At 41.9% G+C, this 18,778-nt stretch overlaps 1 protein-coding gene across 1 annotated transcript in view; it reads right to left on the minus strand.

The window, feature by feature from the left end:
* LOC115476850 (rho GTPase-activating protein 24-like) overlaps positions 1-18,778 on the minus strand; it is a 47,451-nt gene that overhangs the window by 20,804 nt on the left and 7,869 nt on the right. The window contains exons 2-4 of the mRNA XM_030213424.1: positions 8,341-8,460; positions 8,125-8,127; positions 1,071-1,278 (exon numbers count right to left, since the gene is read on the minus strand). Of these exons, the coding sequence (XP_030069284.1) occupies positions 1,071-1,278; positions 8,125-8,127; positions 8,341-8,460 (331 nt within the window). The remainder of the gene's footprint in view (positions 1-1,070; positions 1,279-8,124; positions 8,128-8,340; positions 8,461-18,778) is intronic.

The raw sequence follows: 18,778 nt of genomic DNA on the forward strand, positions 1-18,778 counted from the left end.
CGAATAGAATGTTGGGTGTTATTAGGAAGGGTATGGAGTCCAGGTGTGCGGATGTTATAATGCCGTTGTATCGCTCCATGGTGCGACCGCACCTGGAGTATTGTGTTCAGTACTGGTCTCCGTATCTCAAAAAAGATATAGTAGAATTGGAAAAGGTACAGCGAAGGGCGACGAAAATGATAGTGGGGATGGGACGACTTTCCTACGAAGAGAGGCTGAGAAGGCTAGGGCTTTTCAGCTTGGAGAAGAGACGGCTGAGGGGAGATATGATAGAAGTGTATAAAATAATGAGTGGAATGGATCGGGTGGATGTGAAGCGACTGTTCACGCTATCCAAAAATACTAGGACTAGAGGGCATGAGTTGAAGCTACAGTGTGGTAAATTTAAAACGAATCGGAGAAAATTTTTCTTCACCCAACGTGTAATTAGACTCTGGAATTCGTTGCCGGAGAACGTGGTACGGGCAGTTAGCTTGACGGAGTTTAAAAAGGGGTTAGATAGATTCCTAAAGGACAAGTCCATAGACCGCTATTAAATGGACTTGGAAAAATTCCGCATTTTTAGGTATAACTTGTATGGAATGTTTTTACGTTTGGGGAGCGTGCCAGGTGCCCTTGACCTGGATTGGCCACTGTCGGTGACAGGATGCTGGGCTAGATGGACCTTTGGTCTTTCCCAGTATGGCACTACTTATGTACTTATGTACTTATCCCTACTCCTAGGCTTGTCTGTTTTATACGTAGGGCTTCCTTTTCTATTTTTTTGTTGGCTACATAGATGTCATGTGGTACATCTAGTACCACTGTTCTAGGTTATCCTACAGCAGCAGTATTAGATCTTTTGACATATTGCTTGTTTCTATTGCTTCCCCTTCAGTCCTATACATAAGTCATTTTCCTTTGAGCCTTAATTTATTCATCTTTTTATTATTTAATTCTTTTGTGGAGGGGGCGGGGAGAAGGAGAGAAGATAGATTTTTTAAATTAACTTTCAAATCTGCCAACAGAATAGATGATGAAGTCAAGTATTATTTATCTGATGTAGAAACAAGAAGCAGACATTATTATACCTGTCAAATGAAGGCTTTTCACCAGCATCAAAAGCTTCCTGTAGATCTTTGACCATTCTGGCCTGACCGGGAAGTCTGAAAAGTCCCACCTCTTGTAGACCTTGGTTTCGAATGTAATTCACACACTGTTCCACTATCATGGGAGTTGGTCTTTCACCATAGCGCTTTTCATATTGCAGTGTACTCTCCAGTGTTTGTCCAAAGACCCCTAAAACCAAAGAGATATAAGTAATGATCCCACTCAGTGGTGTCATGATGGTCTGCCATTTTACCTTGTAGCTTTGGTTTAGAAACAAGGATTAAAGTTTTAGAACTCAACATGTTCTGTGTATCTATATTTTGAAATGTTCTTATTGATGAACTCATAATACTATAACGTAAAAAAAATGAAAGGATTTTAGAAAGTCAATTATTTCTAGCCCCTTCTTTTCAAAAGATTCTTTACTGGAAGTGAACCTGTTCTTAATTGAGGATGACCGGACACTAAGTAGTTGGTTCATCATTTCCATGTGGTCTGTGCTAATGATGGGGAACATTTTATTCTTCAGGACCCACAGAGTATCTGATATGTAAATGTATCTGACTAGTGGATCCCAATGTCAGTAAACAATTGTATGTGGAAAGGAAATGATTTTCTGCTAAGCCTCTTGAGTACCAGTAGGATTGAATACCTACTCATATGTTCACCATCATTAATCTACAGAAGCAGCAAATCACACTTGAATTTCATCCTAAATCTAGCACCAAGTGTTAAAGCCCCTAGTATATAAAGAAACCAGTCAGCTATGCAAAGGGGAGAGGCATAGCCATGCTAAGAAAAAAAGTCTGCAGCTTTTTGTCTAGCTCATTATAGATCAGTGGTTCACAAATCTGGTCCTGGAGCCATCCCAGCCAGTCAGGTTTACAGGATACCCATAATGAATACTCATGAGAAAGATTTGCATGCACTACCTCCACGGCATGCAAATCTCTCTTGTGAATATTCATTTTGGGTATCCTGAAAACCTGACTGGCTGGGGTGCCTCCAGGACCAGGTTTGGGAACCACTGTTATAGAAAGGGGTCCTTTTACTAAAACAGATTAAAATCTGCTTAGTTTTTTTCTGACTTGAGCCCCCTGGAATAACAGTCAAGTTGGAACAACAGTGCTAGACAGTTTCGATTAACACAATTTACTTGTACTTTTGTTCTATGAAAATAGAGAGGTGTGGTAGCAGTGTTAGTCCACTCTTAAAGGTTATCAATAGAAATCAAACAAAAAGTTCTATGAAAAGAAAGGCAAGAGAAAAATGGCTTCAAATCAGAAGAGAGCTAAGCAGATTCAGTTTGAAAGATTTATCCTGCTTATGATTTTATGTCCTTTGGAATAGATGTTTGTATGTTTGAACTTCGTGGGTGTGGCTTGGATCTCTTTCAGGGAGAGAAAACTAACAACTTATAGCAGCAGCTTCAGAGAGCATTTTCCATCTCACAGATAAGCTGCAGAGAATACCTTCTCCTGCTTCCACCCACCCTACCCCTCTACCCACCCACCCCTAGAGTGACATGTCTTATATAACCTCCCTATCAACCCACTCATTACTTTACCTCACCCATTTCTATTCTTCTATCACCTTCTCCCACTACTCCAACCAGAGTTACACCTAATCACACTGACCACCCTTCAACATCTTCTGTCCTTCTGTGACTGTTCTCTTGTGCTTGACTGCTTAAATATTTTAAATTTAAATGCTTTACTTTTTGTCTATTAGATTGTAAGCTCTTTGAGCAGGGACTGTCTTTCTTCTGTGTTTGTACAGCGCTGCGTACACTTTGTAGCGCTCTAGAAATGTTAAATAGTAGTAAATAGTAGTAGTAGTATGTGAATCATTGATCTCTTCTGCCCCTGACCACAGCCCTTTGGCTAGAGCAAAACGTGGTCCATGTCTGGCAATTCTTTGTGAGATCACTGTTGCTGAATATAAACTTTAGAATACTGATATGTGTATCTGCTCTTTCGACTGCTCTCTATGCTGTTTGCAGACTACAGACGCCTCTCTTGTGCTCCTTTATCATATCAAGGAAGGTAGTAGTGGTGATGTCTGGAGTTTCAATGTGTAGGGTAATGTGGTAGCCGTGTTAGTCCACTTGTAAAGGTAATCAATAGAAATAAAATAAAACAGAAAAAAGAAAATAAGATGATACCTTCTGTATTGGACTAACAATACATTTTTTGATTAGCTTTCGAAGGTAGCCCTTCTTCGTCAGATCGGAAATAAGCAACTGTTGGATCGGAAATAAGCAACTGTTGGTAGATGACAGTATATATAAGTGAAACATCAAAGCACTTCAGTGACAGTCTAACAGGATGAGGGTGGGTTAGGTGAGAGACAGGGAGAGCCGGGTGGATGAGGGACAGGGAGATATGCATGGAGATAAGAGGGTGACAAAGCAGTAGAATTTTATGGTTTATAATGGACTAGAAAACCCAGATCTTTGTTAAGTCCTGTCTGGTGGGTGTCAAAATAATTAATCATTCTGACTTCAAAGGTCTTACGTTCCTGGATTGTCTTAAAATTTCCTTTTAGTATTCTCACCATAAAGTTGTTGATACAGTGTTCTGGTTTTGTAAAGTGCTGCCCCACAGAGGTGACATCCTGGTTGGCACTGGCATTTTTCATATGATATCTATGTAAATTAAATCTCTTCTTTAGCATCTGACTTGTTTCTCAAATATAGCACCCTTCGTCACACTTTTTACATTGAATGATATATACTACATTGGAAGATAAACATGTGAAAGATTCCTTTATGTTGAATATTTTTCCTTTGTGAATGACTGTGGGATCCTGTGAAATGTTTTGGCATAGTTTGCAGCTGGATATATTGCAAAGATGTGTGCCACTCTCTTCTTGAGTTGTGTGAATTTAAAATCTCCCATAATCAGTAATCTATGGCAGCTCAGGGTTACCTCAGTCATCAAACTCAGCAGTTCTTGCACAGATGATGTGTTGTTGCGAGTTGCATAGTTCAGTCAATAAGACTCCTCTGCTTTCATCCAGCCAAGTCTCAGTTATTCCCAGGATGTCTAGGTGGTACTCACTGATGACATCATAGATCATAGAAAATTATTTGTTGGCTGATCTGGCATTTAATAGGCTCAAGTTTCCAAGTAGTGGTCTGTTAGTTGTAGGGGTTACTTGATGGTAGGGAGGTATTCATGTGGGTATAGTTAGATAGGTGTTTGCCTCTTGAGGTTGAGTCTATTGTTTCTTCTACCCCAAATTACTGAAATGTATGAAGATCTTTGGTTTACTAGTCCAAAACATATTCTTGTTTAAAGATAAAAAATAGATCTGATTCACTGTTAATCTGGTTATGCAACCCAAACACACTGTGAATCTCTCTTTTTTTTGAGATGAGAGGAAAATTCTCACACTACTGCGGCTTAACACGGTTCTCTTGACTGGAAAAAACAAAACGTTTCAAGCCCACAGTGAAAAAGTAATCATTGGCACAAAAACCTCTCATAAACTTCTTCCCTCAATAAGTCAATCAACAACACTTACCTGTTCAATGCTCTGCTGCTCCGTTTGAGTCCTCCGCACAGTGAGGTCCCGACGGACCCGTTTCACTTCAGCTTTTTCAAGGGTCCTCACCATCTGACCTAGAACAGCAACAGAACACGCATAATGAATGCGAGAAGAAGTCCCCACCAAAACACACCACAAAGGGCAAGTGTGCTGAATCCTCCTGTACCCAAAGAGCTACTATCACGTAGCATGCGAAGCCAGCAAGCAGACGCACCCAATGATGCCACAAAATTTATAGCAACGCTGCCAGAAGGGAACACAGGCACAGAACAATGTGTCAAGGCGTCCTCACGTCATGACGCCATGACATCAACAATACTCTGAGCGCTGTCAAAAAACAACAAAAAAATCTTTAAAACAAAATCTTCAAAACGTGGAAAACTCCAAACTCAAGCAAAAAAAAAAAAAAAATTCAGGCAAAAACTCCAACTTCCAAAAGAACATGCTGAAAACAGTCCACAAGTTTTAGCCTATGCCAAAGGATCACGAAATGAAAGCCATCAAGTGAATCAAAGAATTTAACCCCTTAGGCTCCAGGGTATCAAGTCTGAAAATCCAACATTGTTCACATTGCAATAAAGCCTTGCTGCGATCCCCCCCCATTTGTTTGGGGGGGGACGCTATCAATTATCCACCCCTTGAAAGAATCAAAAGAGTGGCCATATTTTTTACAGTGGGCTACCAGCGGTGCTCCAAACCTGTTTTTAGAACACACGATCTGTGTTCACTCAGTCGTACAGAGAATTTTCGCTGGGTTTTCCCCACATACCATTTCAAACAAGGACATTGCAATACATAAACCACATACTCAGACATACAGGATGTCTTGAATCACAACTTGTAAATACTCCAATCCGTTGGGTTGATAAATTCAATGCATTCAATGGACGCGCCACAATACTGGCAGGAACCGCATTTGGAATGGTCTACCGTCTCATCCACTTTATGCTCCACCAGGTCGGCTGGACTGAAGATCTCTTTTAGAGTGCGATCTCATGAAAAGGCTATGCGTAGTCTATGATGCTGAAACAACTTATGTAATTGTATAATGTCCCAGTTCCTACAAATGATATTAGCCACCTCTTCCCCTCCCATCCTTTACAGTCCTATAAAGGTCTCACATAGATCCCCTTGATAAGATGACAGAGCTCTCTAACTATTTAGTACAACAAAAAGCCAGTTTCTCTGTGGCAACAATTAACAGTGGAGTGTTAATTATGCAGACAGTGATTGATGAGAGTCTGACTCCTGTCCCTTTGAATAGTCTGCTTCCTAGGAATTGAGATTCTCCAGGAGATATGTAGTCAGTCAGCCCTGTAGAACTGCTTATTCTATCTATATTTTGTGCTTTAAAATCTTGAAACAAGGTAAAATAGTTTTTAAAAGTCCAGTATCTAATATCTAACAAAGCACTTCTGTTTTCTAGAGATGTAAATCAAATGACTATATTTCACTCCTATGTGAATTTCATTTGGAAGTTTTAATGCAGAGGGAGGTTCATGCATACCCCCACCCTCCCACTCTGTCAGACTGTCAAAGTAATGCTTGGATGTCTCAATTATATATACTATCTGCTACCACATTTGCTTATTTCCGATCTGAGGAAGAAGGGCAACCTTCGAAAGCTAATCAAGAAATGTATTAAGTTATGTCCAATAAAAAAGGTATCATCTTATTTTCTTTTCCATGTTTTATTTTGTTTGATTTCTATTGATAACCTAGCAGGTTATCAGAAATCAAAAGATAAAATAAGTTAGATATGAATTTCGTCACACAGATTGTGTAATTGCTGATCTGATCCTGATGTCCTTTGATGATCCAGTTGATGCAGATCACTGAAGGCTTTTCTTGTTGTTGTTGTTGTTGTTGTTGTTGTTGTTGTTGCAGATCCAGCTCAGATCACAAGCAAAGAGAGAAAGGGTGTTTTGCTTGAAAAGTGCAGGGAGGCAAAAAGTTGCCTTTATCCAAACAAAACAAATGAAATTGACTACATAAAGGAAAGAAAAATCAAAATAAAACTCAGGACTGGTATCCCAACATAGACTGAGCACAACTATGTAAAACTTTGACCAGTAAGGGGTCCTTCTACCAGGGCCGTATCTGGACTCCAGCGGTAGGGGGGGGCCAGAGCCAGAGGGAGGGGGCACATTTTAACCCCCCCCCCCCGCTGCCACCGACCCCCCCCGCCACTGTCAGACCCCCACCGCCACCAACGACTCTCTCCACCCCCCTCCCGCCACCAACCCTCCCCCTCCCCCGCTGCCGTTGCTTACCTTTGCTGGCGGGGGGGGCCCCAACCCCCGCCAGCCGAGGTCCGCTTCCACCTGCCGCTGTCTTAAAAACTATTTCTTCAGCTGGCGGGGAACCCCAACGTGCTGCGACGTCAGACTCCGAATTGGATTCAACAGCTCCTATCAACAACAGCACGGCCACGGAGGCCGAAGATGAACTTTAAACACCTTGGGGCGGCTGGCGGGGGTTGGGGCCCCTTGCCAGCAAAAGTAAGCAACGCCAGCGGGGGAGGGTTGACGGCGGTAGGGGGGTCCAGGGCAAAATCTGCAGGGGCCCAGGCCCCTGAGGCCCCACGCAGATACGTCCCTGCCTTCTACCAAGCTGTGGCATCAGCGTGTGTTTTTGACGTGTGCTGAGGCCCCCTTTTACCGCAGTGGGTAAAAGGCTGTCTTTTTTTTCTTTTTTTAAAGAAATGGCTGTGTGGCAAGTGAACCATTTGCTGTGTGGCCATTTCAGGGGGGGAGCACTTACCGCCACCCATTGAGGTGGCAGTAAGAGCTCCCACGCTAACCCAGTAGTAACTGGACAGCACGCAGCACTGCCCAATCACCACCAGGTAAACACTAGGACTAGGGGGCATGCGATGAAACTACAGTGTAGTAAATTTAAAACAAATAGGATAAAAATGTTTCTTCACCCAACGCATAATTAAACTCTGGAATTGGTTAATGGGTCGGAGAACATAGTGAAGGCGGTTAGCTTGGCAGAGTTTAAAAAGAGGTTGGACGGTTTCCTAAAGGACAAGTCCATAGACCGTTACTAAATGGACTTGGGGAAAAATCCACAATTGCGGGAATAACTTGTATAAAATGTTTGTACATTTGGGTAGCTTGGCAGGTGCCCTTGACCTGGATTGGCCTCTGTCAGGGACAGGATGCTGGGCTCGATGGACCTTTGGTCTTTTCCCAGTATGGCATTACTTATGTACTTATGTACTTACCGGTGCTACAAAAATAAGCATATATTTTTTAGCTCCGGAAGTGGTGCGCACTGGGGGTTGCCTGGCAGTAGTTCCAGGTTAGCGAGCAGTAAACCTGCATTGGGCTTACCGCCACTTCGTAAAAGACCCCTTAAATAAAGTATATTATTTAACCTGAATTGTAGGAGCCTGATGTGAACACAGCCTTCCTTTATGAAATAGTGAACACATGTGTAGATTTTAGTTCCATTCAAACCCCACCTAAACCACACCCCCTTAAAATGTCTATATAGGGTAGATTTCCACATATAAATACCAGCTTTCTGAAAGTGGCTTTTACATGTGAATGTGGTATACATATGTAATTGCTGGTTGCAAATAGGGCTTCTAAATTAACCCTCATGGTGTATGATAATGAAGTTCAGGATGACATCGACACATATAAGTTACAGATAGAATATCATTTATAATCTTTGTTTGCTAGTCACCTGTAAATGGTACCCACATCACCTGCCCAAAGGTTTTCATCCATTTGTCCACTTCTGTGTGCCTGCCTGCTGTGAAAAGGTACGCTTCATGACTCGGTGACAGCTGTGTACAATCTCCACCTGCAGGACAAAAAGCAATTAGTGAGACATACGTATGCCTTGGAGGAATGCCTTTGAACTTGATATTTCAATGGCTTGTAAGAGTGTTGACATTCAAAATGCATTATCTTAGGCCTTTATTCCCCTACTTCTTAGACAGGTAATGAAAATTTACACACCAGAATTGAAAAGTGGGAAAGCTGGAGTAGTTATCCATTGCAAATTATTTATGAAAAGTATGTTCTGATACCTAGCTTTTTTTGCCCAACGCTCACGCAATATAAATGATTGATTCTGCATTATATTTAATGAGATACCAGAATTTCCAGTTTCCCTATTTCTCAGACCTAAATATTACAGGATAGATATTTACCATATTTTAACTAGTCAGGATGCTGTACAAAAAATAGAGCATGTTTAATTTAATATCAGCATTTATATCTGCTAAACTCTCAAGTTCAAAGTGGGTTACATCCAAGATTAACCATATGATTAATACAGTAACCAAGGTTGTCAAATACATGAATTAAAAAAACATCATAAAAACAGCAATCATTAATAGGATAAGTATTTCTTAAACAGCCGTATCTTCACTGCTTTTCCTAAAAGGTGTGATGCCCCTGATATAAGATGGTAGGCCATTCCAAAGTTCAGGGATCTTCCCACACCGTGTTTTTTTTTTTCTACTAAGCAGCCAGGATGACTTAGCTGATGGAAAGGCTAACAAAAGCTCATCTGAAGATGGAAACCATCAGTGAGGCTGATAAATCGATATCACAGGATTCAGACAACCTAGTCTCAACCCATATAATATCTTAAAAATAAAAGTGAATGCTTTGAATTCTATTCTCACTGGCAAACAATGTAATTCAGACAAAAATGGGGTCACACGGTCGAACCTTCGCCCCCCCCCTTTTAAAATTAATTTGGCAGCCATATTTTTAAGGATTGTACTCTGGGCTTTGTTTACTAAGCCACGCTGTAGGCATGCTATCATTTTTAGTGTGCTAGAAACACCCATAGGAATATATGGGTGTCTCTAGCTTTAGCACACCCTAAAAACGATAGCGTGCCTTAGTAAACAGGGCCCTCTGTGCAATTGTTTAGCTGGGAGACCCATCAAGCAAATATTGCAGTAATCCAACGATGAGAGGATCACTGCCTGAATAATAATTTTAAAATGTTGGCAAACCGAAAAATAGTTTAATCAACGTAAAAATTTCAGTTTAAAAGAAGTCTTTTGAACCAAATTTTCAGTATGAGTCTCCATAGTTAAATCTGCATCCACCCAAACCCCAAGTAAATTTATCTCATTTCTTATATTACAATCAATATCAAACAGTCACATTATCCCCACTGATGAATCACCATTGCTAGTTTTTACCCATAAGACATTTATCATATCGGGATTGATTTTCAGAGAATTTTCTGAAAGATTACATTTCAAAAAGAGAAAAAGGAGAAGTGTCATATTAGTCATAATACAAAATGAGAAGGTAAATTGTATAAAGAAAGATACAAACTAGTAGAACACTGTACCCCACTTTACAGGGAGAGAGAGGTATAAATGAAAGAAATTCTTTTAAGAACATACTTGACATAACATGAACACTACTACAATGGATAAACTTTTAACTAATCTCTTACAAAACCTCTGGATACCTTCCTGTCAGCTACTTTTGATTGGATTGGCCACTGTTGGAATGAGGACACTGGGCCTGTGGATCTTTGGCCTGGCCTGGTATGGCATGTTTTTAGGTCAGCACACTCATCTCCATAACTGGTACTATCAGAGCCATGACTCAGTCACATTTTATTGTTTCCAACCCATGAACATTGGAAAGAAATATATCTAAAGGTCAAGAATGTCTGTCTGGAGGCAAAGTAATCTCTGAAAATTTAATGGACCAGGATCAAATTTGACTGGTGAAAAGACAAAATAGGCCAGAGCAAGTTTGGAGTTCCAGATAAATAGACTCCTCCCCCTCCCCAACAAAAAAATAGCCTAATCCATTTGTATTAGAAGCAGAACCAACTTCTACAGCACAGAGACTTATATACATAAAACATACTGGGCCCGATATTCAGACCATGGGAGGTAGCCAGGTTGCCTCCCTCGGTCAGTGCTGAGCCTGGATATTCAACGCCGGGCACTTTCCGGTGACCAGCATTGAATATCTGGTTTATTTTTGGCCACTAAGAACATAGTCAAACCAGTATTCAGCACTGGCTGACTAAGTTCATAGCGGCCAAAGAAAGACCTGCTATTGGCCAGATTTGACCACCAAACTTAGCTGGCGATGTGCTGAAAATCTGTGGATAGTCGGTTATATCACGTGATATAATCGACTATCTGCTAAGCACTAATTGGAGATATTCAGCAGGAGACAGTCGGCTGGTGCCATTCCGGGTGCCGTTCCTAGCCGGTTAAATCGTTTTGGCTGGACCATCTCCACCCCATAAAACTACCCCCAAATTTATCTCCTCACAACTACCTTGCCTCCAACTACCCCACCCCCACAACTAACTCAACTACACTCCATCCCGCAAACTACCCTTAATTATTCCCTCCTCCAAACCTTCCTCCCCAACTACTCCCAAACCAAACTAGACGCTACCCAAGCCTCTTACAATTACTCCCAACCACCTCCACCACTCCCAGCTTCCCTTATGTCCTCCACTCTCTAAAATGACCTCTTACTACCCTTCACTATCCCATCCTAAAGAACACCCCTCTCCTCTCTTCTTAGTCAAAGGCCCAATGCTAAGTCCCACAAGGAGGAATTGGAAAGAATTTTATAAGGCCTGCTCCACATGCTTTTCCCTAGTTCTGAATTGTACCACATAGAACTTGCCTCCATGTTTTTCTTCTTGCACAATCACTTGTTTTAGTTTCCAGACTATTTCTCCTGGAATAAATCTGCCTCCTCTTCTTTTGACTTGTGAAACAGATTTGTTATCTGCCATATGATAGCATTATTCTATAAGAACTACCTGTATTTATTTATTTATTTATTTATTTCCTGCCTTTTTGAAGGAATTCACTCAAGGCGGTATACAGTAAGAATAGATCAAACATGAGCAGTAGGCAATTAGAGCAGTAAAAATATTCAAACAACAAAACAAAGTATGGCATGGTATACTACTTGCAATGCAACACAGTCCTGCTTATAATCGAAATAGAAAAACGCCTATATTGTGACCCAAATCGGGAGATAGACGTTTATCTCACAAAAACGAATAAAGCGGTATAATCGAAAGCCGAATTTGGACGTTTTCAACTGCACTCCGTCACGGATGCGGACAAAGTTGATGGGGGTGTATCGAAGGCGTGGTGAAGCTGGAACTGGGGCGTGGTTATCGGCCGATCAGAGATGGGCGCCTTTCGCCGATAATGGAAAAAAAATATGCGTTTGTAGCGAGAATTTAGGGCACTTTTCCTGGACCCTGTTTTTCCACGAATAAGGCCCCAATAAGTGCCCTAAATGACCAAATGACCACTGGAGGGAATCGGGGATGACCTCCCCTGACTCCCCCAGTGGTCACAAACCCCCTCCCACCACAAAATATGCCGTTTCACAACTTTTTATTTTCACCCTCACATGTCATACCCACCTCCCTGGCAGCAGTATGCAGGTCACTGGAGCAGTTATTAGGGGGTGCAGTGGACTTCAGGCAGGTGGACCCAGGCCCATCCCCCCCCCACCTGTTACACTTGTGCTGGTAAATGGGAGCCCTCCAAACCGCCCCCCCAAACCCACTGTACCCACATGTAGGTGCCCCCCTTCACCCCTTAGGGCTATAGTTATGGTGTAAACTTGTGGGCAGTGGGTTTTGAGGGGGATTTGGGGGGCTCAACACACAAGGGAAGGGTGCTATGCACCTGGGAGCTCTTTTCCCTTTTTTTTTTGTTTTTGTAGAAGTGCCCCCTAGGGTGCCCAGTTGGTGTCCTGGCATGTGAGGGGGACCAGTGCACTACGAATCCTGGCCCCTCCCACGAATAAATGTCTTGGAGTTATTCGTTTTTGAGCTGGGCGCTTTCATTTTCCGTTATCACTGAAAAACAAAAATGCCCACCTCACAAATTGTCGAATAAAACATGGACGTCTATTTTTTGCGAAAATACAGTTCGGTCCGCCCCTTCACGGACCCGTTCTCGGAGATAAACGCCCATGGAGATAGACGTTTCCCTTCGATTATGCCCCTTAGTATATACTAGAACATTATAATTGGTAGTGATGGGTAAGGCAAAGTTGTAACATATAGATGAGTAAGAAAGTAGAAAGAATTAGAAAGTAAGGTGATTGATTTGAAGAATGTTGCATATGAGGTCAGAGAGATGCTTAAATATTATCTCAGCTAGGATAGGAGTGGATAAACATGTCCCGCTCCGAGTCAATCCTTGTGTGTGAGTGAGACTAACAAGTTAGTTACTTCTTCCATTAAAGGCTTGGTTGAAGAGCCAAGCTTTCACTTGCTTCATGAAGTAGAGATAGTCTTGTGTTAAGCGGAGCCTTTCAGGCAATGCATTCCAGAGTGTGGGGGCTACTCCAGAGAAGGCATGCAGGCGTGTAATGTCTTTTGGAGAGGGTGTGGTTAGTGAAAGTCCTTGGGAGAACCTTAGTGTCCTTGGCGGTGTGTGGAGGATCATCCTATTCTTTAGATACTTAGGGCCATTTCCTTTTAGGGCCTTGAAGATCACACATAGAGTTTTAAATTTAGCCCTGTATTGTACTGGTAGCCAATGAAGTTTTTGCAAAAATGGTGTTATGTGGTCACGTTGCTTGCAACCTTCTATGAGTCTTGCTGCTGCATTCTGAATCAACTGGAGCTGGTGCAGGCCCTTTGTAGTCAGACCATTGTATAGTGCATTGCAGTAATCCAGTCTTGATGTTACCATGGCATGCACAACTGGATAAGATTTACCTTCTTGATGTAAGGAGAGAGGCAGCATAGCTGTTGCAAATAGTAGAAGCAGCTCTTGAAGGTTGCTTGGATTTGGGGAATCAGAGTAAGTGTTGAATCTAACTGTGTTCCAAGGTTCCTGACTTGTGATTGTATTGTATTGTATTATGTGATTTCTATTCCACTTTTAAACCTGACAGTACAAAGCGGATTACAAAACTTTAAAAAGAGAATCCCAGTCAGAAGGAATTTACAAAAAATACAGACTTTACAATCCTCATTTTTAATATAGCCAAGCCTGAATGCTAAAAGATCAAGATTGCTGATATAAGAACAAATATGTTTTGAGCACTTTACAGAAGGAAGTATAAGGTTTAATAAGGTGAACTTCAACAGGAATATTATTCCATATCTTAGCTCACTGGAATGTAAATGAGTGTTCCCAAATCAACTCTGAATTCATCTTCTTTACAGAGGGAAATCCAACGATAAATTTTTCCAGCTTCTCAAGTGGCTTCTGTTGTTCACAAATGAAAGAAGCCCGCCTACAGATTCTGGGAAGAAGCCATAAAAGCTTTTATATACTAGACAAGCGACTTTAAAATAGATATGAGACTCTAATTTTAACCAATGTAAGTTATTTAAAAGTGGAGTAGCCCTTTATATGGGTACTGCCTGTCCAAGCCCAACAAATTCATCTGTACCACAAATTTTTAGAGATTTGTAATTGAAACACTGAACTTGCTGAATCAGGAGTTGGAGAGCATTCATTAGCAGTAATGAGCTTACTGGATCATGCATGCAAGAAGAATTAATTTTCTTTCGTCATTTTAATTTTGCTAAAACAGGTTGTCATTGATTTCTAGTCAAGTTCATGAGAAATTAGATGAGTATAGTAGTTTTTTGGCTGAACTTCTCAACATTATTTTATTAAAAAACATAAATTGAAATAAACATAAGATTTATGTAATCATATCTCATCCTGAATGCTTGATTCAGTAATATTAGATTTACAATTTCGTCTGCAAATTTCTCTTTGAATACTTATTTAGAAAACATGCATTTACTTCAAACATTTTTCATACAGTGTAACCTTGACGAAAAGTACATTGCTTTACATATGATATACACATTATACCAGCTGCTTACAAGAGTGTGAAAAGTTGTGTATCCTGTGCCACAGCACCAATTTTATAATATTCACCAAATTGTTAGCTTCTGTTCTGTAAGGCAGTGTTTCTCAACCCAGTCCATAGGGCGACACAGCCAGTGAGATTTTCAGGATTCCTTCCATGAATATGCATGAGATAAATTTGCATGTAGTGCCTCCAATGTATGTAAATCTATTTCATGCATATTCATTATGGATATCCTATAAATCTGATTGGCTGTGCCCGAAGACCTCAGTTGAAAAACACTGATGTAAAGACTAGAAGCTTATCAGATTTTACGAGATGACTGTATTTTGCAATTTGAGTCTTATGTGTGTGCATGTTGTTTCACCCCTTACCCTCCATTAACATAGTAAATGATGACAGACAAAGACTGGCAATGGCCCATGCAGTCTGCCCTTTGTCTTATTTTTTGTTTTGTTACATTTGTACCCCACGCTTTCCCACTCATGGCAGGCTCAATGTGGCAATGGAGGATTAAGTGACTTGCCCAGAGTCACAAGGAGCTGCCTGTGCCTGAAGTGGGAATCAAACTCAGTGTCTCATTTCCCCAGGACCAAAGTCCGCTACCTTAACCACTAGGCCACTAGGTTGTAACTAATGTCAGGTGCAGTCTACTCCCTCTTTGCATTTTTTTAAAATTCTTTAAAGTGTAAACGCTATTTAAGTTTTGCTATGAGTGGAAATTCTCTATCTTCTGTATTTATCCCATGCCTTTTTGAATTTCATCACTGTTTTCGACCTCACCATTTCCTATCACCCTCTCCATGAAAATATATTTCTCATGTCTTCCGGAGTAGACACCATACCATTTTGGTTGCTTTCCTCTGAATGGCTTTGAGTGTTTTTTTTATGTTCTTGACAAGATATGGCCTCCAAAACTGAAGACAGTATTTCAGATACAGTCTAACCAGTTGTGGTATTTTGCTGTTAGTGTATGCTAACTCGCGCATTAACTATTCTTTAAAAATGTTTTTTGGGTGAACTTAGTACAAGAACAGTGCTGGGCAGACTTCTATGGTCTGTGACCTGAGAAAGGCAAGGACAAATCAAACTCGGGTATACATATAAAGTATCTTGTTGGGCAGACTGGATGGGCGGTACAGGTCTTTATCTGTCGTCATTTACTAAGTTACTAAGGAATGGGCAGGGAATTTGCATTAGCATGCACTAACTGGCTAACACTGAGGGCACTTTTACAAAGCGGCAGTAGCCCAATGCGGACTTACTGCATGTTAATCTGGAGATACCGCCGGCCCAACACAAGTGCTAGTGATAGTTCCAGCCCTGGGATCTTTTAGTGTGGTGCTAACCCGGTGGTAATCGGGCAGTGCCGCATGTTACCCAGTTACTGCTGGGTTGGCGTGGGAGCCCTTATTGCCACTTCAATGGCTGACGGCAAATGATCCCCCTCACATGGCCATGCGGTAAGAGCATGGCCATGGCTATTTCCAGCCTTTTTTACCTGCTTCGGTAAAGAGGGCCTCAGCCCACGGCAAAAATAGCCCCCACCACTAGCACAGGGCCTTTTTTTTAAACTGCTGCTTGGTTAAAGGATCCCCAAGTTAGGGGGTGTAAGTGCTCCCGCCTTAACGTTTTATAGGTAACAAGTGTTCTGTCCTCTGACAGCCTCGCACTAGTTTATAATGTGACCCTGAAATGTGTTTAATGTCTTTACTGTTATTCTCACTTCTAAGGACTTTCATCGCTGCAGTTCTCACCGCAAAGATACGTGAGTAATGCATTGTGTGTAATGTTCACAGGCAATGCAGCCACAGTTGTCTGTTTGTACAAGAACTGTTACCGTTGGTTGTGCGGCTGCCCAGACCTCCTCTCTCTCTCAGCCAAGCTTGGCTCCTTTGTCTACCTGCTATCATTTCCTGGCCATTCTTACTATCTGTGTCCTGAGAGGTCAGCCAGCTACGAGCTTTCCCTCCAATCGAGGGCTGCCCTCTAGGATCACCCCTTGCTACCTGATGGCAGGCTCTGTCCCCATTGGTCTCTACCTGCTCCTCCCTGGGCTTGTGCGAACCTTCTTGACCTTCCTGCCCCTCTAGCCATGAGGCATTCACCATCTTGCTATAGACATGAGGCATTCACCATCTTGCTTCAGACAGCACTGTCCTGCTGAAACTCCCTGCAATGAACTTGTTTTTTTTTACCTTGAATATATCTTCCTAACAAGATATTGCACTCTCCAGTCACCCAGCTTTGAGCCATTTCTATCTGCTGAACCATTTTTCATTTCTGCAATAAAGCTACCTCTCTTCAGACCTTCACCTCCAACCACTGAAACAGCTCTCAGGATTATGGAGTCTCTGTGCCCTGGGGCAATACTTCTGAACATCTGACTGTGAGTAAATTACCTGTGTTTATGCAATAAAAGAAACTTCAGAAAATAATAGAGACTTAAGGTGTGTCTGGTGTGCCAAGATTATACTCCAAGATATCAAGACTTTACAGTAACAAGTCTATGAGAGTCTTGAACAACAAGCGCTAATGTGAATATTAGTTCATAACCTGAAAAAAAAATTCAAAAATGCCTTAAATTGTGCTGCATTAAATCTGGGCTTAGTGCATAGAAAAGTCCCGCATTAAGACACGTTAAGCCCAGAGTCTATTGCCATTTAGTAAAAGTGTCCCTAAACTAGTCCAATAAAAAGTATCTCCTAAAACATGTGATTGCTGACATAATTTCCAGTAGCTGCGAAATCACATAAAATCTACAACATGATGAATCTAACATTAAGAAATAAATATTCTTTACAGGCTTCTGGTGCACAGCTGTTTCAATGACTTCCCTCTAAAGTGCATTCCTAACTGTAATTACACCAATAAGAACCTTTTACTAGGTTCCTGTTTGCAGCTGCCCCATGGTGGAAAGTTCATGATAATTATGGTTCTGCTCAGTATATGGCTCCAGAGACCAATCAAACGTATCAGTTCTAGCACAGGTAATCAATAGGTCAAACAACAATTTATGCTCCTTTGTTTCCTAAAAAGCAGCGTCCCATGTATTGCCAGGCTGAATCCTTGTTAAAATAAATGTTTGCAATTGTAGTGTCTTTTAATTTAATTTACAGCAATTGCTTTAGCCTTTACTGCGGAGAGAAGGAAGACTCCTATTGGATTTCTTTCAACAAATGAATTGAGTATAGTCACTGCTCCCTTGCTAAATAAGCAAGTGATCCTACATCCTACTTGTTATATTGGTTGTTCCAATGGTTACTAAACTTGGTCCTGGAGGCACCCCAGCCAGTCAGGTCTTTAGTATATCCATAATGAATATTCATGAGATATATTGGCATATAGTGGATACGCTAAGCGTATCTGTAACGCAGTGCGTCTAACTTCTACTGTGTGCAGGCAAAAAGGGGTGTAATTATGGGCATGTGTTACGTCTGTGCCCATCTCGCCCTCTGGTGGCCAGAATCGGTGGCTGCTGTGGACCGTCACCTGTTCCAGATTTCAGCCCAGTCCGATCCGGATCTTCCAGGCTGCCAGGTTTGCTTGTGCTGTTTGAGCCTGCACAGCACCCGTAGCTGCCTGGTGATTGCAGCAGCTGAGTTCCAACTGCTTCTGGGCTTATCAGCCATCTTGGAACATTTCTACTTGCCTTTGCATTGTGTCTAAGGCCCTGGTATGTTGGGGTGCTGGTGCACTTCTGCTGTTTCCAGTTCTAGCTTTTGCCTGCCTTGATTCTTGTCTGTTCTTGCTAGTCTGTGGATAGTTAGATTAGATTGTTGGTTGTTTGTTTGCTTGTCTCTGATTGGTAGTTTGGTGTTTAGTCCTTGTCTGTTTGTATACTGCTGGCTGCTCTGCAGCTTTTGGTTCTGTGTCTTGTTAGTCAGTGTTTTGTTCCCTGTTTCAGTGGCTGCTTGCAGCTTCCAGTTTCTGTCCCCTAGCTTGTCCTGTCCCTGCCTTGTGTTGTATTGTCTAGCCCAGTTTTCTGCCTTGCTGCCCATGTTCCTTCCTTTCCCCTTTGACACTCAGTCCCTGTGCTGCCTAGCTATTATCCAGCTCCTGCCCTGCAAAGTCCTGTCGGCCACCTGAAGCTGGGAGCTTAACTCCTGGTGGAAAGTGGCCAAGTACAGGTGAAGCCTAACCAGGGCCGTGCCTAGGGTCTCCGGCGCCCCCCTGCAGTTGGCCCCGCCGCCGCGCCCCCCCCCGAAAACGATCGCTACACTATCCGCCCTCTTCTCCCCAGATCCTTTTCCTTTTTGTTTAAATTTACCTCTCCGGCGCGCGGCAGAGTAGCGTTA

The sequence above is a fragment of the Microcaecilia unicolor genome, chromosome 8 (assembly GCF_901765095.1).
Source record: "Microcaecilia unicolor chromosome 8, aMicUni1.1, whole genome shotgun sequence".
Classification (NCBI taxonomy): domain Eukaryota; kingdom Metazoa; phylum Chordata; class Amphibia; order Gymnophiona; family Siphonopidae; genus Microcaecilia; species Microcaecilia unicolor.